Raw genomic sequence first — 23,316 nt, forward strand, 5'->3', positions numbered from 1 at the left:
GGCGGGGCTCCCTCAGCAGCAGTGCAGAGGTGAGTGAAGAGCTGGGAGGAGGAATGAGTGAGCAACATGACTCAGGCCTGGCTCAGCGCCAGGGACAGACCCAGGCAGACGCACCTCTCTGCCCACCCGGCGCCTCTTGCTCAGCCTGCCGCCCTTCCACTACCTTCCCAGGCACGGGCCCTCAGTGCCCCTCCCTGGCCCCACCACACACAGACAAGAGATGATTTTGTGGCAAAATATTTTATTGCTGCCACCCCCACGGCGGACTGCTGGGGGTTATGAGGGTCAGAGTCGGGTGCATCACAGCATCTTCTGAAATAGCGCGATGGCCTCGTCCACCTTCCTGAGCTCTGCTTCTGTCTGCTGAAGCTGGGGGTGGAACAAGGGAGAGGGGGTGGTGGGTGGTGAGGATTCAGGCCCAAGAGAGGAGACCTCCAAATGCTCGCGATGGCAGAGGGATCCCAGTTGGAAAGATGGGTGGGGACCGCAGCAGGGAGTAGTCTGGGGACTGTGTGAGCTCAGCTGGCCTGTTCCCTCTGAATTCTCACCAACCTCCCCATCAGCACCCACCTTCCCCTCCATCATCACTGGCCTCTCGGGTCTTGCCTTTTGCCAGAGTGGTCAGTCCCCCAAAACGAAGGAGCCCATGTGCCCTAGCCAGCAGTCCGACCCCCAGCTGGACGGCAGCACACAGGGGTTAGGGACGCAGCCTCCCAGGCAGGCACTGGGCCTTCATTTGTAAAATGGAAATGGGGACACCCCCTGCCCTGAGCAGGTTTCCGGGAGATTGGACTGAGCCCTGCTCAGCGACCAAGGCTCCGTAATGCAGCCTCTGCTCATTTCTCTCTGCGTCCATGTGGTTCACCCCACTGCTTCTCCCTGGAGAGATCCCAGGTGAGCCCGCCAGGCTTCCTGGCTGTAAGTGGTCCTGAGACCAGCACCAGGCACTCAGGGTGTTCCGGGCACTGGGTGGGGCACGAGGGCTCTGGCTGGGAGGCAGGATACCTGGTTCTAGGTCTGTCTTCACCTTGCTTGTGTGACCTTGGGCTGTGCCCCTGCTGCTGACCGTTTCTCATGTCAGAGGAGGGATTACGTGGGCCCTGCCTATGCAAGGGGCCCGGGCGGCCTGCTCCCCCATGGCTGCCCAGGGCTGGGCCTGATGATGGAGGGAGCAGATGGTGTGGGCAGTGGAGAAGGAATGCCCGTCCACACCACAGACCTTGACTTTGTCTGCCTCCTGGACGTCAAGGGGCACCTTCGTAGGGTAGCTTGAGGCAGCGCGGCGCTCCCGCAGACGCTGTGCCTGCCGCTGTGCCTCACCACGCTTGGCCTGCAGCTTGCCCAGCTCTCGGGCCGGATCCACCAGTCCCTGCAGCTGCAGGTGGACGGAGCAGCGGTCAGAGGCCAGGGCCACAGCACAGCCCTGTGGCGCGGGAGCCCCCAGGGCCAGGACAGCCACCACGCCCGCGCTGGCCAGCGCCTGCACGTAGCCTGACACAGCCGACGCCAGAGCGCCCGTGGCCTCATCAGTCACTTCTAGGAAACCTGCGGGGAGGGAGGAAGGTGAGATGTGGCCCCCAGGAGACGCGAGAGGAGGCAACCACGTCGGACAAGGGTCCCAGAGTGGACTGAGGGGCCAGTGGGACGAGGTGGCTCACAGTCAGGCCGGATCCGGGTGAGGTTGTAGTCGGCACGCAGGGAGCGCACAGCTCGTGTGATGCTTAGGGCCAGCTCCATGGCAGCTTCTGCCTCAGGGTCCCTCCAGGAGCACTGTGGGATGGGAGAGGGGGTGAGGGACGCAGGGGGGCAGGCCAGAGCCCCCCTCTAGGCTACACCCCATACCTCCGAGGGCTCCGGATAGGGGGTAATACAGAGGCTAGGCGGAGCTTGTAGTGTCCGCCGGGGCAGCCTCTGGAACAGCTCCTCGGTCACGAAGGGCATGAAGGGTGACAGCAGCCGCAGGCCAACGTCCAGGCAGGTATAGAGGGTCTGGCGAGCACACTCGGCCACCACCTGGTCCACCCCATTCAGCACGGGCTTCAGGCACTCCTAGGGGACCAGGAAGCACAGAGCACGAGGCTCAGGGGTGGAAAAGGCCTAGCCTGCAGCCCTCACTGTGCCTGTGAGGACCAGGAAGGGGACAGGTTGGCTCAGGTCTCGTGGCCAACCACTGGCAACGTGAGGTCCAGGGCTCTGCCGCCCCCCACCCGTCTCTCAGCTCCTCCTCACCAGGTAGACATCACAGAGCTCATAGAGCCAGAAGCTGTACTGGGCAGTGGTGACAGCCGGGAAATCATAGGCCTGGAAACCCTGGTTGCTGAGCCTCACGGCCTCAGTCAGCCGGCTGCGGATCCAGCGGTCCACTAGGCTCTCATGGCCTCCAGGCTTGGGAAGAAGGGACACATCAGCGAGGAAGTACCATAAGCTCAGGGGGAAGGAGGCAGAAGCCCATGGGCGGCAGGAACCATGGGCAGATCGGCATTCCAGCAGCCTGATACGTCTGAAGCAACCACCATGTGCCCAGCATCTGGAGGAAAAAGGACCCCCACCCCCTTCTCGGAGGACCCCGATGCTCAGGCTTTCCCTGTATCTATCTGTCCCGCCTGTTGCAGGAAGGCTCCTCCGGGGCAGGTGCTGGGCCTCCTGACTCAGTGGCTACAATCGTGACACAGCACGGACCATGCTCGATGCCTGAGAGGCAGACGAGCTGCCTGTGTGGGTGCTGCCCACCCTGCCGCCTACCAGGCCCTCACCTCAGAGGTGGGTGACGGCACAAAACCCTTCCCAAGGCCACGCAGGGCAAACTTTGTGGCGTTCCAGAGCTTGTTGCAGAAGTGGCGGTATCCCAATATCCGGTTCACATCCAGGTTGATGTCGCGACCTGGGCGGGTGTGAAGTGTGACTCCTCACTATTCTCCCTCCCAACTCGTGCCCATGGCGAAGAAGGAGAAGGGTGGGCTCAGGGAAGGAGGAGGGACTCAGCGGAGAGGTTTTGGAGGCCATACCCTGGGACGTGTAGGCACACAGTCCAAACCGGAGGGCATCGGTGCCGCACTCGGGAATCCCCGCCGGGAAGTCTGCCTTCTGTGGGGAGGAGTCAGTCGGGGGCGTCCTGAGGCAGCTTCACCTACCTCAGCCCACACTGTAGCCCCAGAGCCCGTCCTCGGTACCTGCCCTTCTTTAGCCTTCTCCACCTCACTGGGATCCAGGTTGCTGTTCAGTAACTGGTCGTGGAGGCCCTGAGGGTGAGGTGTGAGCAGTCAGGGGGCCGTGGCCACAGCCCCACAGCCCTTCCCGGCCCGGCCCAGGGCGCAGCCCCACCTGCAGGGAGACTCCGTGGATGACGTCCAGGGGGTCGATGACGTTGCCTAGAGACTTGCTCATCTTTCGGCCGTGGGCATCTCGCACGATGGCGTGGAGGTAGACCTGACAAGCAAGGGCAGGGAAGGCCCATGACAATGTGTCTCCTCACCCACGCAGCAATGCCTGCCGGGGCCCTGCATCCGGTCTGCCCCGTTCTGAACCTCAGGCCCCCACGGTACCCCTGCCAGTACATTTGGCACCTCCATGGGAATTAGAGGCGCTCCCTCATCTAGGAAGCCATGGCACAGAATCACTGAGTGGAACCCGGGCTGGCTTTCAGTCCCCACAAGCCCTCCCTGGCTAGGCCCACCCACAGCTGTCCGTGGGCTGTGCTGTGTCCCCATGTGTGCTGAGCCTGAGCTGTGGCACAGGAGGGTGGGTGATGGTAGGGACTGTGGGAAGGGTTTCGGCAGTCTTATCACCTCTCTGAAGGGCAGCTTGCCAGTGAGCTTCAGGCCAAGCATGACCATCCTGGCCACCCAGAAGAACAGGATGTCATGGCCCGTCTCCAGCAGCGTCCCCGGGTAGAACACATTCAGATCTTCTGACTGGGGGCAGAGCAGGGCATGATGGGGAGCCAAGCACCCACCTCCAAGACCGCCATCCCACCCTGGGCTGGTCCCCCAGGAACATACGTGGTTGGGCCAGCCCAGGATGGAGAAGGGGAAGAGGCCAGAGGAGAACCAGGTGTCCAACACATCCTCATCTGAGGGAGGCCAAAGGTCAGAGATCAGAGGGGACAGAGATGAGGATCAGAACCCCAGCTCTGCCCTTCACCCCCAAGGCCCTCACTTGCCTTGCTGGAGACTGATCTTGTCAGGGGACACTCCAAATTCCTTGGCTGCCTTCTCCCGGGCCTCGGCCTCGCTGCGCCCGCTCACCCAGTACCGCCCATCAGGGTCCTGCCAGAGGTAGGGTGAGTGCCAAGGGGGTCCCTCTGCCTTGCCCTGACCCCTCCCCCCAGCAAGGACCCCACAGACCCACAACTCCCTGAGATGTGCCAGTGTCCAGCTCTGGCCCAGTTCTCACCTCCCCTGGGGGCACAGCTGGGTCACTGACTGTGATGAAGTAGGCTGGGATGCGATGGCCCCACCACAGCTGCCGGGAGATACACCAGTCCCTGCAAATGGTGGGGGGCAGGGGGATTAGGGGGAAGGGACGTGAATCAGGCAGGGGAGGGAGGTGCCCTGGCCTGTGCCCTGATTAGCCTCTCACCCAATCACCCTCCCACATCAAGGGCCCTGACGCACCGGATGTTGTCCATCCAGGCGTGCCATGTCCGTTGATGGGCCTCAGGTAGGATGCGGAGGTCACCCCGTGTCACAGCAGCACTAGCGGCCTGGGCCATCTCCCCACAGCGCACGTACCACTGTGGCCGCAGGAGAGGCTCCACCACGTCCTTGGACCGGCTGTGAGAACACACGGGTGGGAGATCAAGAGGTGAGCACCCTGAGGAGCCCCTCCCCTGCCCTCTTCCCAGGCCCCCGTCCTCACTTGCAAAGCGGCACCACCATGGGGTTGTCCTCAATGCCTCGGAACAGTCCCCGCTCCTTCAGTGCCGCCAGCACCGCCTTCCTGGCCTCAAACCTCGGTAGGCCCTGGGTAGGAGACAGGCCTCATCACGGCCATGCCTACATACCCCACCATCTCTCGACCTGGCCACCACACCCCAGGTAGTCTCACCAGGAAAGGCGGGGGCACGTTGATGAGGGCCCCTCGGGAGTCCATGATGCTGATGGCCTCCAGCCCGTGCCGCTGCCCAACTTCATAGTCATTCTGGTCATGTGCGGGGGTGATCTTCACTGCACCTGGGGTGTACGTGGGGGTGCCAGGGTCACGAGGACTCAGCGGAGTCTCTATACACACCCTCTTTTGCTGAAAGATGTGGCCCCCAGACCACCCTTGTCTCCCACCTCTTGAGTACAGCCCCCTGAAACCCAGTCCAAGTCCTGCTGGTTTAGGAAAAGTTTGTTCTTTTTCTTCCAGGGGGAAGATGAATGACCAAAGGGTGCCTCCTTCTCTCTCCAGAGGACAGCCCTCGGCTCACCTGTGCCAAACTCCATGTCCACAAAATCGTCAAAGACGATGGGGAGGCTCTGAGACGAGAATGGGTGAATCACGCTCCTCCCCTTCAGGTGCTGGGGGCAGAGGGAGACATCAAAAATTCAAGAAGGCAAAAGCAAACAATAAATCATTTCAAAGATGAAAAAAAATTCAAAACGGGCTGGACCCAATTCCTCTTACCCAGGTCCCTGATTGTCCCAACACCCAGGGCCAAAAAGGAGCTGAAAATGAGTTTCTGATGCAATTTTCTCTCAGCCAAGAGGCTGAGCGCCCATCCCACCCTCATTCACAGTGTAGGAGCCCCTTCCGACCAGCACTCCTCCCCAGCTGTGGGCAGCACCCCTGCCACACCTGGTATCTCGGGTCTTTGGGGTGCACAGCTACGGCCACGTCTCCCAACATCGTTTCAATCCGAGTTGTCGCCACTACCACCTCCTCGTCACTGTCTAGGGTGACACGAGGACTTGTGGTCTCAGCTCTGGCCCCTTCTCACCTCCTACCTCACCCAGCCCGGGACCCTGATGCCCCTGGCTCCTACCTGAGCCTTGGACCTTGTAGGCAAAGGAGACAAGGACCCCAAACTCCACCTTCTCCTTGTAGCCAGGCACGGAGAGCAGAGTGCGACCTGTCAGCTCCTTCTTATCCACCTGTGAGATGGGTGTTAAATAGCCAGGGAGCTGGAGTGGGGGGGGCGGAGATGGAGAGAGCCTGGGGTGGGGGTGGGGACACACCTCGATGTCAGAGATCGCAGAGTTGAGGGTGCAGGACCAGTTGACGAGACGGGTGCTGCGGTAGATGACTCCTTCCTCATGGAGCCGGACGAAGGCCTCTGTCACAGCTGCTGAGAGTTTCTAGGGAGCAGGGGGAGTCACGCATGGGCCCAGGTGCCTAGGGACCCAGGCAGACTTGCCAAAGCAGCGGGATCTGGTGAGACTTGGGCTGTCCAGAGTCCCACCGTCAGCACACAGACCCCTTTGAGGGCTAGAGGGCAGAAGTATTTTTCTTGAAGAGGAGAGAGAACTATGGGAACACAAAGGCAGGCAACAAGCCTGAAGACTCTGAAGATGGCAGGGAAGCCACTCAGCTAGGGACAGGTGCTGGTGAAGAGAATCCTGGGAGTTCAGGCTCCACAGGAGAGTGAGGCCCCAATGTGTGCCACTTGAAAGAATGTGAGCTCCCAGACTGGGTGACAAAGGGCCATGATAAGGGGCGAGAGGTGGTATTTGCAGCTGAGCCCTTAGTGGTTTCCTATGAGCAGTGGGCTCCCCTCCTAGGGGAAGGGTGCTCTCTTCTGTGGGTGCTCTAGGGAGCTTCCCTGTCCTGCCTCAGCCCCAAGACCCCTCCTACTCACAGGGTCCATGGTGAAACAGGCTCGATTCCAGTCCAAGGAGCTGCCAAGCTTCTTCAGCTGGTGGTAAATCCGGTCACCCTTCCTGGAAGTGGACAAACAGGCCGGGATCAGCACTCAGGCCTGGGCTGGAGAGAGACACTGAGCGGCTGATGGGGTATTTTCACCCGTCCCTCTGAAAATGACCTGGGCCCCAGAGCCCACTGACCCTCAGCCTCCGTGAGGGTCTGGCTCTGCAGCCACGGCCGGAGGCTACAGAGATCTTATCTGGACAGGGGGACAGAAGTGGGGGGAGCTGCATACTCACTCCTCTTTCCACTTCCAGACCTCCCGTAGGAAGGCCTCTCGGCCCAGCTGGTGCCGGCTCAGCCCCCGTTCGCGCCAGAGTTTCTTCTCCACGACCACCTGAGTGGCAATGCCAGCGTGGTCACAGCCAGGGTTCCACAGGGTGGTCTCCCCTCGCATGCGGTGCCTATGGGAAAAACACGAGGACCCAAGGGGAGTGGGCTGGTGGACCTGGCATCAAAGGAAGAAGGGGCTCCTGGGAAAGGAGTCAATGGACTCAGGAAAGAAAGGGGCCCAATTCTAAAGTTATAGTCAGGGAGGGGCGCCTGGATGGCTCAGTCAGTTAGGTGTCCGACTTCAGCTCAGGTCATGATCTCATGGTTCATGGGTTCGAGCGCCATGTTTGGCTCTATGCTGACAACTCAGAACCTGGAGCCTGCTTCGGATTCTGTGTTTCCCTCTCTGCCCCTCCCCCACTCATGCTCTGTCTCTGTCTCTCAAAAATAAATAAATGTTAAAAAAAAATTTTTTTTTTAAATGTTCTAGTCAGGGAGCAATGTGCAAGGACAGCCAGAGCAATCTGGCAAAAGAACAAAGAAACAAAGACGCTCTTGCCCAACTAGAAAACAAAACGTATGAGAAAGTTATGATTATTAAACGGTAAGTTACTAAAAAAAAAAAATAATAAATAAAAATAAACAGTAAGTTACTACATAGAAACAAAGTTACAGATAAAGGGAACCAAACCCTGTCTAGAAACAGATGCAAGCACATTCAGTATTTGTCAAAAGTCGCATTTCTTATCAGTAGGGAAAGGATGAGCTACTGAATAAGTCTGTTTAGGACAGCTAGCTAATTAGTTCCCTACTTCGCAACACTCACAAAGATAAATTCTAATCAGACTGATGAACTCAACACTATCAGAAAAGCATTAGAAAAAAGTAACACACTTTTCAAACTAAAAAAAAGACCAAGACACAGATGAGACTGTGACTCTGAGGTAAGAGAGGCCTTTGTTAATGAGACGCAAAGATAAAGCTGAAGAACCCTGACAAATCAACTAGACCAAAATGTAAAAATCTCAGAATAAGACCCCTAAGTAAAGTTAAAAAGCAAGTGATAGGCCACTTAGGGGGAAGTGACTAGAAGCTAGTAACACATTAGGGAACTAATCAGGAGGTGAATTAGAGAAAATAGAGTAGCATTGCAGGGCTACATCTGCCACGCTCTGGTTCAAGTTCGCGCAGCTTATGCTTAAGCTCTCTGCTGATGTGGCACATAAAGCCATTAAATTCCAATGACCTTTTCTGTGACCTTTTCGAACTAAGCACATTAAAGCCGGGAGAGGAAATTATTATATAAACAGAGGCAACTGGGTGGCTCAGCCCATTCAGCTTTTGACTCTTGATCTCAGGTTCAAGCCCTGCGTTGGGCCTGGAGCCTCCTTAAAAATAATAATGAAATAAAATAAAATAAAGATATTAAAAAAATAACAAAGAAACACTATATATACATCACTTTCAAAAGACTCATCAAACTATATTATATTCATTACTTTATAATCTGATCATCCCCACTACAGTTAGATCTCCTTGGGTCCTTGGGAATAGGGACTAAAGCGACTCCACTCTCCTGAGCTCTTCGATCCTCAAAGTGTTGGTTAAACATGTACTGGATACGGGGGCGCCTGGTTGGCTCAGTCGGCTAAGCATCTGACTTCAGCTCAGGTCATGATCTCGCGGTCTGTGAGTTTGAGCCCCGCATCGGGCTCTGTGCTGACAGCTCAGAGCCTGGAGCCTGCTTCAAATTCTGTTGTCTCCCATTCTCTCTGCCCCTCTCCTGCTCATGCTCTGTCTCTGTCTCAAAAATAAAAACATGTACTGGATACAAACATGTTTTATGAAATCTGGTATTTGTTAGGTTTTACCAAAGAAGTAAAGCATAACAAATGAAAATACAAAGAACAGGGGCGCCTAGGTGGCTCAGTAGGTTGAGCGTCCCGACCTCGGCTCAGGTTATGATCTCGCGGTCTGTCTGTGAGTTCGAGCCCCATGCTGGGCTCTGTGCTGACAGCTCAGAGCCTGGAGCCTGCTTTGGATTCTCTGTCTCCCTCTCTCTCTGCCCCTCCCCTGTTCATGCTCTGTCTCTGTCAAAAATAAAATAAACATTAAAAAAAAGAAAACACAAAGAATATTTTACTAAAATCATTTCTCCGGGTTTGTATAAAGTTGACAAAAAAAAAAAAAAAAAAAATCAGTAAAATGTCATAGGTATTTGCATGAAAGTACCCTATTCTCTGCTGGGGAGAAAAAGAAAAAATATAGATATACAACTCACTTTTATTAATAATGTTTTGTTGATGGAAATATTTAATGTTGTGTTTCACGTGTTATTTTTTTTTAATTTACATTTATTTATTTTTGAGAGACAGAATGCGACAGAGCATGAGTGGAGGTGGGGCAGAGAGAGGAGACACAGAATCTGAAGCAGGCTCCAGGCAAGCAAGCATTCAGCACAGAGCCCAATGCAGGGCTCAAACCCATGAACCACAAGGTCATGACCTGAGCCGAAGTCGGACACTTAACCAACCGAGCCACCCAGGCACCCCTGTTATTTTTGATTCTAAAATGTTGATAGAAATCTATTCCATTTAAGTAAATGGGAGTTTCTAACATTTTATTTAGGCCATGTTCATTAGAAAAAAGGCTGCTATCTTAAAAGTTCTTTTTTTTAAGTTCATTTATTTATTTTGAGAGAGAGAGAGAATGTGAGCGGGGGAGCAGAGAGAGAATCCCAAGCAGGCTCTGCCCTGTCAGTGTAGAGCCTGACTCAGAGCTGGATCCACCCAGGGGCCCCACCTTAAAAAGTTTTCTAAGAAGTGTTCATTCTTTTCTAGTGTTACTAAGTTGACCGTTGTATGTTACATGTATTTAACACAACTCTGTATTTTCAGCTTTCAATTCCTCACAAAATTCTAAATCTGATGTTGTATCCCTAGTGCCCAGAGCACAGCTGGCACATAGTGATGCCTGATAAGTACTTCCAACCAAATTAAGTTAGTAAATAAGACTCCAGAAAAATTTCTCAGAACTTAAATTAAAATTAAATAAACCCTGGCTTCTAAAGATAAAAAGTTGTTTTAAAATACTTTTCTAGGGGCACCTGGGTGGCTTAGTCGGTTGAGCATCTGACTCTTGATTTCAACTCAGGTCATGATTCCAGGATTGTGGAATCGAGCTCTGCTTTGGGCTCTTTGCTAAGTGTGGAGCCTGCTTAAAATTCTCTCTCTCTCTCTCTCTCTCTCTCTCTCTCTCTCTCTCTGTCTCCTTCTGCCCCTCTTCCCTGCTAGCACTCTCTCTAAAATAAAAGTAAATAAATAAATTGAATTAAGTACATTTTTATTTATTTTTTAAAAAAATTTTTTTTAACGTTTATTTATTTTTGAGACAGAAAGAGACAGAGCATGAACGGGGGAGGGTCAGAGAGAGGGAGACACAGAATCCGAAACAGGCTCCAGGCTCCGAGCCATCAGCACAGAGCCCGACGCGGGGCTCAAACCCACGGACAGTGAGATCGTGACCTGAGCCAAAGTCGGACGCTTAGCCGAATGAGCCACCCAGGCGCCCCGAATTAAGTACATTTTTAAAGAAACTTGCCATCTGCAATATTAAATTATATAATTGTTAACTAATTAAAATATTAAAATAGTAAAAATTAGGAAGGAACAAGTACTAGAACAGGAGAAAACATACACAACAAACCAAAAAAATCAATATCTGAATATTAAAGAATCTTCCAACAAACCAATTAAAGAAAAAAAAAAAACAAAGAATCAATAGAAAAATGGACAAAAGATGGGTACAGACGATTCAAATAAAAGGAAACCTGACCGGCCAAACATGAACAGGCACAGACTCAGTAATCACAAACAAACACGGATATGTCCAGGGCCGGAAAGGGAACAGGGAAATGAATACCCTCACATGCAGTTCACAGAAGTATAAATCACTGAAGCTGCTTTGGGGGCAACTTAATATAAGCATGTCCCTCAGACCCAGCAGTTTCACTTTCTGATATTATACCAGAGAATCCTTCCACTTGCACTTGAGAAAGCATATACAGGAATGTGCATTCCAGCAAGGTTTTCAAGAGAGAAAAATCAAAAACAGCCATTAATAAAAAAGTGATTCCAGGGCATCTAAGTGGCTTAGTCAGTTGAATGACTGACTCTTAAGAGCCTGCTTAAGATTCTCTCTCTCTCCCCCTCTGCTCCTCTCCCCGTCTTGTGCACTTACTCTAAAATAAAATTAAAAAAAAAAAAAAAAAGTGATTATTACAGCACAGCCACATTATAGAATGCTATGGAGCAATGAAAGAGAATGAGATCAGTCTATGTATAAGAACAAGGAAAGATCTCCAAAGTAAATTGCTAAGTGTAAAAAAAAAAAAAAGTCGTAGAGTAACATGTTTAGGGTGAGCCCTTTATGTTAAAGAAGAGAAAAAGAAAAACCCACTCAAAAGGAAAATTATACAGTTCTATGGGCATGCATATTTGTAAGTAGATAGGAAAGATCTGGAATGATACACATCAAAGTGGTAATAATGGCTATGTTTCGGGAGGGAGTAGGTCTAGAGAGATGCAAAGAGACTTGAAGCTTTAAATTTCTTACAAAAACATATTCACAGATTTCTTGTTTAACTCAAAATAATGTTATTTTCCATAGCAAGAGCAGGGAGAGAACAGCATCTGCAAATGAGGGGTGTTGGTTGCTTGACTGGGGGAGCATGCAGAGGACGATGGGAATGATTACGAGAGAAGTGTAGCACCACCAGGGGGCACAGCTGAGGGCCAATATGGAAGAAGGGAGGACAGATGGCCTGTCAGGGAACAGAAGGGAGGACAGGAGTGAGAAGCCAGAGAAGGCAGAGGGAACCCGTTGAAGGAGAGGACAGGAACTCACCATCGGGTCAGGGAGTCCTGGATGGCGTTGGTGAGTGCGTGGCCCAGGTGCAGGGAGCCTGTCACATTGGGGGGTGGGATGCACATCATGAAGATTCCCCGGGGATTTGGTGCTGACACGCTGGCACGCTGATGGGGGAGGAAGGACGGGCACATGCTAAGGCCTCATGTCACCTCTCCCGGCCCCCTCCCAGGCAACCTGTCCTCTGGCCCTGCTGTCCCCCTCCCACATCTCCTCCAGGCCTGGGCAGTGGAGCCCACTCACTCCATACTCGGGCTTGAAGAAGCCCTGCTGCTCCCACCAAGGGTACCAGGCAGCTTCCACGTACTGAGGGCTGTAGGAGTCAGGCATGGTGCCACTGACATCTGGGGGAGAGAAGGGGAGGGTCAGTGCCTGAGGCTGGGAGCAGCTGGGCCAATGGGCCTCTGGTGCTCACATCACAGGACAGGCATTGGGAAATCTGGGGCTGTGCAAATCCTCACAAGCCAAGCAGTGGGAGCAACGGCAGAGGAGGAAGGGGTAACACCGCGTAGCAGCAGCTGAAGAGGGTGGAGGTGAAGCGCTGGGGTCCCTACCCCCTTCTAGTACCTTTCTTTTCCCCAGATGGGGTTGGGAGGTCGTAGGTAATGACCCCAGGATCCCGTTTCCCCCTCTTCTCTGGTTTTGGTTTCTTCTGCTTGGGAGGGAAGAGATACAGGCACAGATATCATCCACCCATGTGTGCTACCAGCTTTCTTCCAGTCCTACCCTTAGCTTCTCACCTCCCCTGGGGGTGGCTGCTGCTGTTGGCTCTTCTGCTTCTGCTGGAATTTCTCTAGCTTCTCCCGTTTCTTTGCCTCTTTCTTGAGTTGCGTAGCAGTCTTTGGGGGTGCAGGGACCTCAGAGCCTAGGCAGAGGCACAGAAATGCCAACTTGGCCCATTGGGGACCCTCTGTGAACCTTACTACTATGTTTCAGATGGCCTATTCCAGCTGCCCAAGTGCTCCTCCATGCTGGTCTCCCATCTCACCCTTCCTCAGGCCCCTTCCCCAGTGATTCCACCATTCATAAGAAAAAAAAAAAAAAGAAAGTGAGCTACACGGAAAGCCCAGAGGAACCCCTCCCATTTTACTCCCTACCCTGCCTCACCTGGCTGTTGGGAGAGCAGTCTGGCCCCTGAGTACAGAACCACCTCCCCCAGCACTGCACGGAATTCTGGCTGCTGGACACAGGTGATAAACCAGCGTGTCACATTACCCCAGATCCGGCGCGCAGAGGGGTCCAGGACCTGGGATGGTGACAAGAAATGAAATAGCCTTAGTCACCCTATAATGAGGTCTGAGGGGAGCTTCCGTCATTCTTCTCTAAGCCCCGGTGACTTACGTAACGGAAAGGCAGCAGCAAGGCTGTGACAGCCGCCAGGTCAGCCAGAGTGGGAGCCTCCCCAGCCAGGTAGGTGTGCAGCCGAAGCCACTCTTCCAAGGGGCTCAGAGCCCTCCCCAGGGCCCCCAGGGCAGCCTAGCAGGAAAGGGAAGAGGTTATGAATATGATAAGGCTTGGCCCACCTCAATCCCACCCCTTATCCCCACCCAATCCAGGTGACCCCCTTCTACTCCACAAATCACCACCTCTGAGGTCAAATGGTCATAAAAATATTCCCATTTGTTCAATGAATTCCTGCTGAACACTTACTATGTGTCAGATGCAATATATCAAACACAAGAAGTTAATGTTAAGATTACATGAGACAGCACAGTAATTGCTTCAAGAAGTATTAAGTACCTACTACAGGCCAGACACTTCTCTAAGAATGAGGAGATGAAAACAGACCCTGCCTGGTGGAGTTAACACTCTAGTGGGGGAGACAGACAATAAATATGCAAATATATAACACATTACCCTATTTTTCTTCCTAAGTGCTCTAAAGAAAAATAAATCAGGCTGAAGTGGGGACAAGGAATTCCAGAGAGGGAACCTCTATTTTAGACAGAATAAGCAGGATATAAGGAAGCAAGTCAGGGTCTAAGTCATATATTCATTCATTCATTCATTCAAGAAATACGAAGTATCCACCATGTGCTCAAAACTCTGCAAGGAGGTGGTTGCTTTGAAGAATTCCTGGCTACAGTCTGGTACAGTTCTCTCTCCTCTCCCTCCCAGCCCTTCCTCATTTCCCTCTCCCTCATCTCCTTCCAGCAGGGGCCACCTCTCGCACCCCACTTGCCTCTCATCTCTCCTTCACCCAGTCTTTATTTTCTACACTTCACAGTAACCACGGCCTTCATCAGCCTCAGACTCCTCAAACTTCTGTGCCCAGACTTTAAAACACCTGGCACCAGACTGCTCTGCACACTTCTTTTAATCTTCTCGAGTTCCTCAACATGAAAACTTCTCTTTTCATCAACGGGAAGACCAAGGCTTCAGAGTTTAAGAAACCGGCCCAAGGTTATCATACCAGAGGACAATCTGGGATTTGATCAGTGTTTCTCCACATTTGACATGCTATCTTCACTACCCATTCCACCTTCTTTCTTCTAAATTTCCCCCTCTCCCTCTTCCCTTCTTCTCCCCAATCACCTGGGGGTCCTGGGCAGAGCTTCGGAGTCCCAAGGCCGGCAGCGATGCTCCACAGGCAGCTGGTATTAGCTCCGTGTCGGCGTAACTGACCCACTGTTGGACCAGGACGGCGGCCCGGCTACCGCCAGGGCCCCCCAGGCCTGCTGGCCACAGCAGCTGGGCCACAGCGGTGGCCCCCCACACCCAGAGCCCGCCGGGCCCCTGCTCCAGGGCGGGCAGGCGGGGTGGGGGAAAGGGAGTCCTGCTGGTCGGGGGTGGCTGGAGACAGACGCGGGGGTGGGCTCCTCCCCAGCCCGGTCCCTCCCCAGCCTCCCCATAACGCGCAGCGATAAGGGCACGGAGGCTGGGGAAGGCATCGGGATGAGGGGAGACATACAGGATGGACATGGTTACGCAGGGGGTCCGAACGAGGTGGATAAAAACCTAAGGAGAAGGAAAGACGGGAAGACTGAGGAACCCAGGGGCGTCCTACTGGAGGAGAGAGGGTACCCCCGTGGGGACTCCTGTACCGCAGGTGCCCGAGACCCCCAGGACTGGAGGTCTGATAGGGCCTTAAGAGCCAAGGGCCCGGCTCTCGGAGTGGCAGTGCCAGTGGGAAACTCCCCAGGATCGCGCGTGCTCGGGGACTGCGGGAGGCTCGGGGTAGCCCCTCGGCGAGCAGCAGGACGCGGGCTCGGGCCGCCGGTACGTACTGGAGAGAGGTGGTCAGGCCCAGCCAGACAGCCACCTCACGGCCGGGCGCCGGCCGAAGGTGGACCGGCCTGGAGGCCGGGGCCGAGAAGTCCGGCGGGCAGGGACGGTGGGCGGTTCTCCGGGCGATCCTAGCTCCCTGCGACCGCCGCCGGGCCGTCTGTGCCCACGTGTTCCCCCCCTTTGTGACAACAAGCGTTTCCGGGCCCGCGGGTCCTGGCGCGGGCGGCCGTGCTCCGCCTGCGTGTGCGGGTGCGGCCCTGCCCGACACTGGCCCGGGGCCGCGCCACCCGCCGCCGACCGCGCTCACGAGGGACCGCGCGGGACGCGGACGCGGGAGCAGAGGACGCCCCCGCAACCGCTCTTCGGTCAGGCGCCACCGCGGGCACCTTGCACGGGTCCTCGGGCGGGCCAGAGGAGGGCGGCGCCCAGCGGGCAGTCCGGGAACCTGCCGGCCGCGGCCGAGAGGGCGCCCCGCCTCTTCTCGGAGCCTCATTCCCTCCGCAAAGAAGAGGGAGTCAAGCTGGAGGGCCCGTAAGGTCCTCTAGCGCTGAGAACTCATCTGTATAGAAAACTCCTATTTGCTGAATGAGCCAGTTAAGAATTCAGTTAATTCCCAGTTACAACTCTCCACAATAAAAATTGTCACTTGTGTTAAACCTCTATAGATATTCAGGAAGCGTGTAGTGATTTGGCTGGGTTGAGGCGGCATGATAGAGCAGCATCAAATGCATGTTGGTGTCTCATTACTGTCAGGTTAACAGAAGGACAGAGATGGAAGGGCAGCAAATACTCGTTGTGGGTATAAGCAGAAGACCACGGTAGGCAGGGGCATGTTCAAGAAACATGGTGTAGCCAGGTGAGGTATTACATGGTTTACACCAAGAAGAGGGGCAGACAATGCTGGGAAGTTGGGTTGGATTCTTGGCTGAGGTGATGAGAGTAGCAGGGCTTGGATGAATGCAACATCCCTTTCCCACCCTCCAGGCTCCTTCCCCAAACACACACAGAACTAGAACTCAAATGTGCATCATAAGTTTATTCCCGATGCGGGACAGATTCCTTCCATCCCCAAAACGAATCACATGGTGCCCTGGAGAAATCTAGGAGATTCTTCCACCAGAATCTAGGAGATTCTTCCCACTCCAGGGAAGGAGTGAGAAGGAAAGATGCTGAGGACAAGGCTGACTTTGCAGTTCCCCAGCCTACTTATCCTCCCCTCCTCAACAGAGGAGAGCTGCTCCACACTATTTCCTCTCATCCACTCATCGCTGAAATAATAATAGGAAAAAAAAAAAGGCTCCACTATTTAAAAAAAAAAGACAAAAAATCCTCAATATGGGGAGGGAGGGGTCCTGGCTGGGACTTGCGGTTAAAGGTCACCAATAGAAGAGGGACAGGGAAGAGAAGGAACCATCACTGTTTCTGCTGCAGGGCCTCCTTCCTTGCTGCGTCCTGTAGCAACTGTGTGTCGACCTCATCTGCCGGCAACTGCACATAGCGGACCACTGAGCCCCGGATGAAGCAGTTCTTCACTGATAACTAGACCAAGATAGACAAATGTGAAAACACCCTTAAAAATATCTGCTATCCACCCAGGAGCATCCTGCTTCTGTTTCCTCTTCACCATCACCAACTCACCATGTGAGGGTATTTCTCAGGGTCTGTGACACTGATGTCCGTTAGTTTGATGTTGAGATACTAAGAAAAGAAGATGAATAGCATCATCAGCTCTAGAGAAAACATGCAAGTACCCAGCACCGAAACTCTCCCCTCTCCTTCCCCAAGACCCGATTCTAGGCTCCTACGAGATCTCACCTGATCCACAGAATGGAGGGTTCCACAGATGCTGTCGGGGGAGATGGAGGAGAGAACCAAATCAGTTTAAACCAAAATAAACAGAGATGTCTTCAGACCATGGATAAGAACATGGTTGGGGGAAGTCAAGGACTTAAGGAAGCCAGAAAACGTAGAACCAAAAGGGGGCATTCCTAAACCCAGGAGCAAGAAGGACAATGCTTTTACTGCAATATGTTATTTTACTTATTTAGTTTTTAAATGTTTATTTATTTTTGACAGAGCGAGAGAGAGCGCGAGCACATGAGCGGGGGAGGGGCAAAGAGAGAGGAAGACACATAATCTGAAGCAAGCTCCAGGCTTTGAGCTGTCAGCACAGAGCCTGACTCGAGGCTTGAACTCATGAACTGTGGAATCATAACCTGAGCCAAAGTCAGACACTTAATCAACTGAGCCACCCAGGTACCCATGCAATGTGTTATTTTAGATCTCATGTCTCCTCTCCTAGAACCAACTCACTTTTTAAAATTTTTTTTATTTTTGAGAGAGAGAGACAGAGTGTGAGCAGGGGAGGAGCAGACAGAGAGGGAGACACAGAATCTGAAAAAGGGTCTAGGCTCCAAGCTGTCAGCACAGAGCCTGACATGGAGCTTGAACTCACAAACTGCAAGATCATGACCTGAGCCAAAGTTGGCACTTAACCGACTGAGCCACCCAGGCACCCCCAAACCAACTCACTCTTAACAGCTACCATTAAACAACTGTCATGCACTAGACCTGTATTCCACATATTTGCAGTCTTTCTAGCCACTTTGCAAGATAGCCATTACCCTCTAGGGACTCAGAGACTGTGTAACGTGCCTAAGTTTAGGACAAACAGGGACTTGAGTCCAGGTCTGATTCCCCAAACCATCAGCTATTTTCAAACATTTCTTGCCTTGGAACCAGAGCCCCATAGGTAAAGTAGACAAAATAGCTTAACATTGTTCTTGATGCAGGCACAGGGATGTCCTGTCCCTTCCTCAATCCCTGGGCCCTCTGAAATGTGAATGAGGAATGCTATCAGAACACCAGTACTCCAAGTCAAGCTCCAAGAGAGCTACCTCTCTTTCCCAACCTCTTTAATTTCTGTCAATGGCTTCAACAGTCTTACAACCTCAAATCCTGAGTAGTACTTCACCATCCTCCATGACCCATGTCCCCATCATTTGATGACATTTTTCTAACATTTCCGTAATTCTCTTTCCAATTTGACTTCTACAAACCAAGGTCTAATTACACTTCAATCCAGGTCAGCTTCCATCCTGGCCGCCCTGCATGTCATCACAATTCTATGTTCCTTAGGACTGTGGTTCTCAAACACTGATGTGTGCTCAAAGGTTTCTTAAGTCTGTGACAAAAGAAACACAGGTTGGGGTGCCTGGGTGGCTCAGTCAGTTAAGTGTCTGACTTCAGCTCACGATCTCACTGCTTGTGAGTTCGAGCCCCGAGTCAGGCTCTGTGCTGACAGCTCAAAGCCTGGAGCTTGCTTCAGATTCTGTGTCTCCCTCTCTCTCTGCCCCTCTCCTGTTCATGCTCTGCCTTTCTCTCAAAAATAAACATTAAAAACAAAACACAAGTTAATATAGCGTGTGTTGAGTGTGTATGTAGTGTGCTAAAGATTACCAATATTCTTCCCTAAGAATAACTCTTTAATTGCCCTTACTTTCTGGTATGAACAGAAATTGTTAATAAAAATGATTATAATAAATGGTAATTTTAGAAATGTCCTTGCCAAAAATAAATTGGCAGTTCTCTGTGGACCCCAATTTTTGTTAGATTCTAAGTCTCTGAAATCCAGAGACATACTGCCTCAGTGGTGGCTTCCCCACATCCCTGGCTGCTGAAAAGCCTTTGAGAGCACCCTACTACCATCTGCAACAGCGAAGTAACTTTCAGGAATTGTGTAAGGTGGTGTCATTTCATTCAGTCCTTTAACAGTATCTGGCAGAAAAATAGTATGACATCAAGCATGAGAGAAACAAGCTCTTCCCCCAACCCAATGGACTACTTTCAAATATTGTAAGTCCCTGTTGTAGGGCATGGGACATAAGCTATTATTGCCATGTAGAAGACCCAGGAAGGAGAGAAGAGGAAAACCAAAAACAAATCATCTCACAGAATTGCCTAGGGTGGTTTTGGCTTCCACACTTGTCTCTCTATATGGCCCCAATCTGTATACCATCAATACCATATGCATCACTAGTGCCATAAATGGGAATCTCTGATCTAAAAGGCAAGTCTACGGTGCCTAGCTCACTCAATCGGAAGAGCACGCAACTCTTGATCTCGACGTTATGAATTCAAGCCCCACATTGGGTGTAGAGACTACTTTAAAAAATAAAATCTTAAAAATAAATAAAATAAAAGGCAAGTCCCTCTCTTCATCATTCCTTACATCAACGTTTCCCCAACTAAGAAATTACCTCACAAAGAAACATGGAAGATATTGTTGGGGGTGGGGAATACACTGATTCAAAGTTTCTAAAAGAGGGACGCTTGGCTGTCTCAGTAGAGCGTGTGACTCTTGACCTTGGGGTTGTGGGGTTGAGTCCCACACTGGGTGTAGAGATCACTTAAAAATAAAATCTTAAAAAAATTTGAGGGGCACCTGGGGTGTTCAGTTGGTTGAACGTCTGACTTCGGCTCAGGTCACGATCTCGCAGTTCGTGAGCTCAAGCCCCACATCAGGCTTGCTGCTATCAGCCTGTCAGCACAGAGGCTGCTTTGGATCCTCTGTCCCTCTCTCTCTGTGCCTCCCCTGCTTGTGTTCTCCCCAAAATAAATAAGTATTAAAAAAAAAAAAAGTTGGGTATTAAGGAGGGCACTTGTGATGAGCACTGGTTGTATGTTAAGTGATGAATCACTAAATTCTACACCTGAAGCGAATATTACACTGTATGTTAACTGGAATTCAAATAAAAACTTGGAAAATAAAGTTAAAAAAATAAAGTTTCTAAAGGAGAGTCAGGTAATAAGTAATGATACTTTAAATGTACACTTCATTCAAAGGATTTTTTTTCCTAAAGAAAGAGATGGGAACAAAGATGCATGCATGAGGATGTCCAGGGCAGCATGATTTATAAAAACAAGGGACTGGAAACAGCCTAAATGTGCAACAGCAAAGTCGGTTAAAGTAGTTCCAGCCAGCTAATAAAAATGCCATACAGACATTAAGAATGTTAAAGATCAACTTTATTGACATGAAAAATATCCACAACATACTGTCAGATGAAAAGCAAGTTTCACAACTGCATAAAGAATATGACCCCATTTTTTTTTTCAAGTTTTTATTTAAACTCTAGTTAACATATAGTGTAATATTAGTTTCAGGTGTAGAATTTAGTGGCTCAACACTTATATACAACACACAGTGTTCATCACAAGTGCCCTCCTTAATATCCCTCACTCATCTAGTCTACTCCCTGCCCACCTCCCCTCCAGTGATCCTCAATTTATTCTCTATAGTTAAGAATCTATTTTCTGGTTTGCCTCTTTCCCACCGCCTATGTTCATTTGTTTTGTTTCTTAAATTCTACATATGAGTGAAATCATATGGTATTTGTCTTGCTCTGTTTTTAATTTAAGGGAGCGTGCACGCACGTGTGCACACACCAGACAGAACTGGACTTCAGTTCTGACTGTGTCATTCACTAACTGTGTAGACTTGAGCAAGTTTCTTAACATGTATGTCTATGCTTCAGTTTCCTCATGTGTAAGACAGCAACAATAGTATATGTCATATGGACATGTTATGAGAATAAATTCATACATACAGAATATTCAGAATAGCGCTTAGTTGATAGAAGGTTCTCAAATGTTAGCTATTTTTCTTTCTTTCGGCACACACCTATTAAGCACCTACTATATACCAGGCCTATGCTAGGTACACAATGGTGAGCTGAGGTTCTGGCCCTGTAGGAAGGACAGGACATAAACCATAAACATTTCGATGAAACCACAATTTGAGAAGCACCACTAGGAAGAAAATTAGACTATATGACAGACTTTATATGGCTAGACGGACCAGGAAAAAAGTGTCTCCAAGGATACAGCATTTACTCCAAGTCCTGAACAGTAATTAGGAACTAATGATACAAGGGGGTAGAGGATGTAAAAGCAGCAAGACATAAGGGATTGCATTGGTCTTTGGCTTACCCTTTACATTTTCTTTAACAAAAGGAAGATTGTGCCATATATACTATTCTGCAACAGCTCTCCATATCAATGCATCGTATTCCTCTGTGACAGCTGTATAGTATGGAAGTACCACAACTCAATCAACCCATTCCGGGTAGACAGCTATTTGTTTCCAATTTGGGGCTATTGAAAGTAAAACCACAAACCTCTTTGCACATACATCTTTACCTGTGGCACTGATTCGTACATTTCTGTAAGCTGGGTCAAAGGAGTCTATAATTTAGTCAGAAAAAACCAAAACTATGTTCGTTTCGCAAAGAAGGAAAAAAATGTTATTGATGCCTGTGCTGCCCTCTTTCTAGTACTTTAAACTTAAGGCACTGGTCATTTATTTCTTCTGTAGCTCTCCCACTGTGCCCAGCCCTCAAATAATTGTCAAAGAGGTTCCAGAGCCCTGCATATCTCCGCCCCCTACAGAATGGGTACCTACCTCAGGTCATTCTTGAGTTCCACGACCACATCCTTGCCCACGAGGGACTTGAAAAAGGAATAGAAGAGCTATTGGGCGAGAGGGGGAAAACCATCATATGGGAAGGCACACAGTAGGGAAGAGTGCTCCTTTGCCAGTATCCCCAAATACTGGTATTGGGATCCCCACCACATCTCTGGCAAGTTCTCAAAACTTCACGGGAAAGAATACTCTGATAGGGACGACCGCCTGAAGCGCAAAAGATTCTGCACCCTTCACTGAGCCCCTGGCTGAAAGCCCCAGAGAGACACTCTGCCCTGCACTCCTCGGGCTCTCCGGGTGCGTCTCTCAATCGCCCACCTCTCCTGGGGCCCTGCCCACTCGCCCCAGTGTACAGAATTGTACAAAGTATCCCATTCGCACCCTCCCAAAGCCTCCTGAGGTCTCGCTTTTTCCCTCCCCTTGTTTCCAACTCTCTCCCGCGTTTGTTTTGTTTCCCTCATAAGTTTAAAAAAAAAAAAGAAAGAAAAGAAGGAAAATCCCCATTTGCTCCCAGGTGTCTTCCCCCGCACCCCAGAATTTGAGGCGTGAGAACTAAGGATGGGGGCAAGACCCCTGGGCCCAACTCCGACCCGGCCGGTCAAAGCCTAGACGCCACCCCGACTACCATCCGCCGGCACGCCCGCGCTCCGCCCGGGCGCCCCTTGTGACGTCACGGTACCTACCATGGTGCTCAAGCCGCTGCCGGCCGGGCCGGGAAAACGAGAGCCGGGAACCGCGGGACTGGGGCCGGACCGCAACCGAGACGCTAGCCCGCGCGTGGGAATGGGCGGGGTCGCGCAGGCGCCACGAGAAGCTCGGAGGAAGCTCCGAGCAAGCACTACGGCACGCGGCAGGGTCGCACCGCCGGGAGCGCTAGCAGGGGAGAGCCGAGGGGGCGCTTGAGCCGGGAAAGGGGCGGGTCTTCCTGCCTTTCCACTTCCTCCCGAGTGGCGGGCTTCCAAACACGCAGGCGCGGGCCCCAGCTGTTTGAAGAGGTACACCGCCTCTTAGAGGTTTTTTTCACTGACAGTGCCATCCACAGCACGATTGCTCACACCTTACATTCTGCTGACAACTGTGGAGGAATTTGCGAAAACTCCTGATTTGTACACTTTTCTATATCTGTCACACTTGGATAAAAACTTTAGAAAATAACATGGTGCAGAATCCCCGAAATCAGGAGCCTGAGCACTCCTTTTGATTCTATCAAAGGCTCCCAGTAACATATTTCTCCCAAGGACCCAATCTCAGTCCATATTTCTCAGACCCTTTTGCCTGTAAAGGACTGAGTAAAACCAAACAGAAACTTGCTCAGGGCTAGAAATTCCCATTGTAACATTTCACTTAAAACACAAAGGGACACAAGGGCTGTTACACATACTTCTATGCTCCTGTCCCCAAGGGTTTTATAAATATGGGATATGACACAATAGGTGAAAATATTTTTTAATAAGACTACAAATCCTCCATTTCTCATCTTGCACAAAAGTACCCATTTGTCAGCACTTCGTTGTAGAAATGTTTTCTGCATGTAAAAGATGTAATAATCGACTCTGAATACA

At 51.3% G+C, this 23,316-nt stretch overlaps 2 protein-coding genes across 3 annotated transcripts; both read right to left on the reverse strand.

The window, feature by feature from the left end:
- Positions 1-221: 221 nt before the first annotated feature.
- On the reverse strand, positions 222-15,633 carry VARS1 (valyl-tRNA synthetase 1). 2 transcript variants are annotated; one of them, XM_060615136.3, is made up of 30 exons: positions 15,270-15,633; positions 14,578-15,000; positions 13,384-13,518; positions 13,150-13,288; positions 12,783-12,907; positions 12,610-12,697; positions 12,286-12,386; positions 12,022-12,149; positions 7,083-7,247; positions 6,779-6,860; positions 6,159-6,278; positions 5,966-6,074; positions 5,779-5,873; positions 5,411-5,501; positions 5,047-5,171; positions 4,858-4,961; positions 4,614-4,772; positions 4,393-4,483; positions 4,160-4,265; positions 3,999-4,069; positions 3,786-3,911; positions 3,322-3,426; positions 3,171-3,239; positions 3,006-3,084; positions 2,754-2,881; positions 2,230-2,385; positions 1,843-2,049; positions 1,659-1,770; positions 1,220-1,545; positions 222-369 (listed from the first exon to the last, which is right to left on the reverse strand). In XM_060615136.3, the coding sequence occupies exons 2-30, from the start codon at positions 14,962-14,964 to the stop codon at positions 301-303; spliced, it is 3,798 nt and encodes a 1,265-aa protein (XP_060471119.1). In that variant the 5' UTR covers positions 14,965-15,000; positions 15,270-15,633; the 3' UTR covers positions 222-300. The 2 variants fall into 2 exon arrangements, with proteins under 2 accessions (XP_060471119.1, XP_060471120.1); XM_060615137.3 differs by having other exon boundaries at positions 12,610-12,694; positions 15,270-15,632.
- Positions 15,634-16,286: 653 nt separating this feature from the next.
- LSM2 (LSM2 homolog, U6 small nuclear RNA and mRNA degradation associated) lies at positions 16,287-22,545 on the reverse strand. The gene is made up of 5 exons (XM_060617166.2): positions 22,438-22,545; positions 21,734-21,801; positions 17,086-17,116; positions 16,909-16,968; positions 16,287-16,809 (listed from the first exon to the last, which is right to left on the reverse strand). Exons 1-5 carry the CDS (start codon positions 22,438-22,440, stop codon positions 16,684-16,686), a joined length of 288 nt encoding a protein of 95 aa, XP_060473149.2. The 5' UTR covers positions 22,441-22,545; the 3' UTR covers positions 16,287-16,683.
- Between the last annotated feature and the right edge of the window lie 771 nt (positions 22,546-23,316).

This window comes from Panthera onca, chromosome B2 (assembly GCF_046562875.1).
Source record: "Panthera onca isolate mPanOnc1 chromosome B2, mPanOnc1 haplotype 2, whole genome shotgun sequence".
NCBI lineage: Eukaryota > Metazoa > Chordata > Mammalia > Carnivora > Felidae > Panthera > Panthera onca.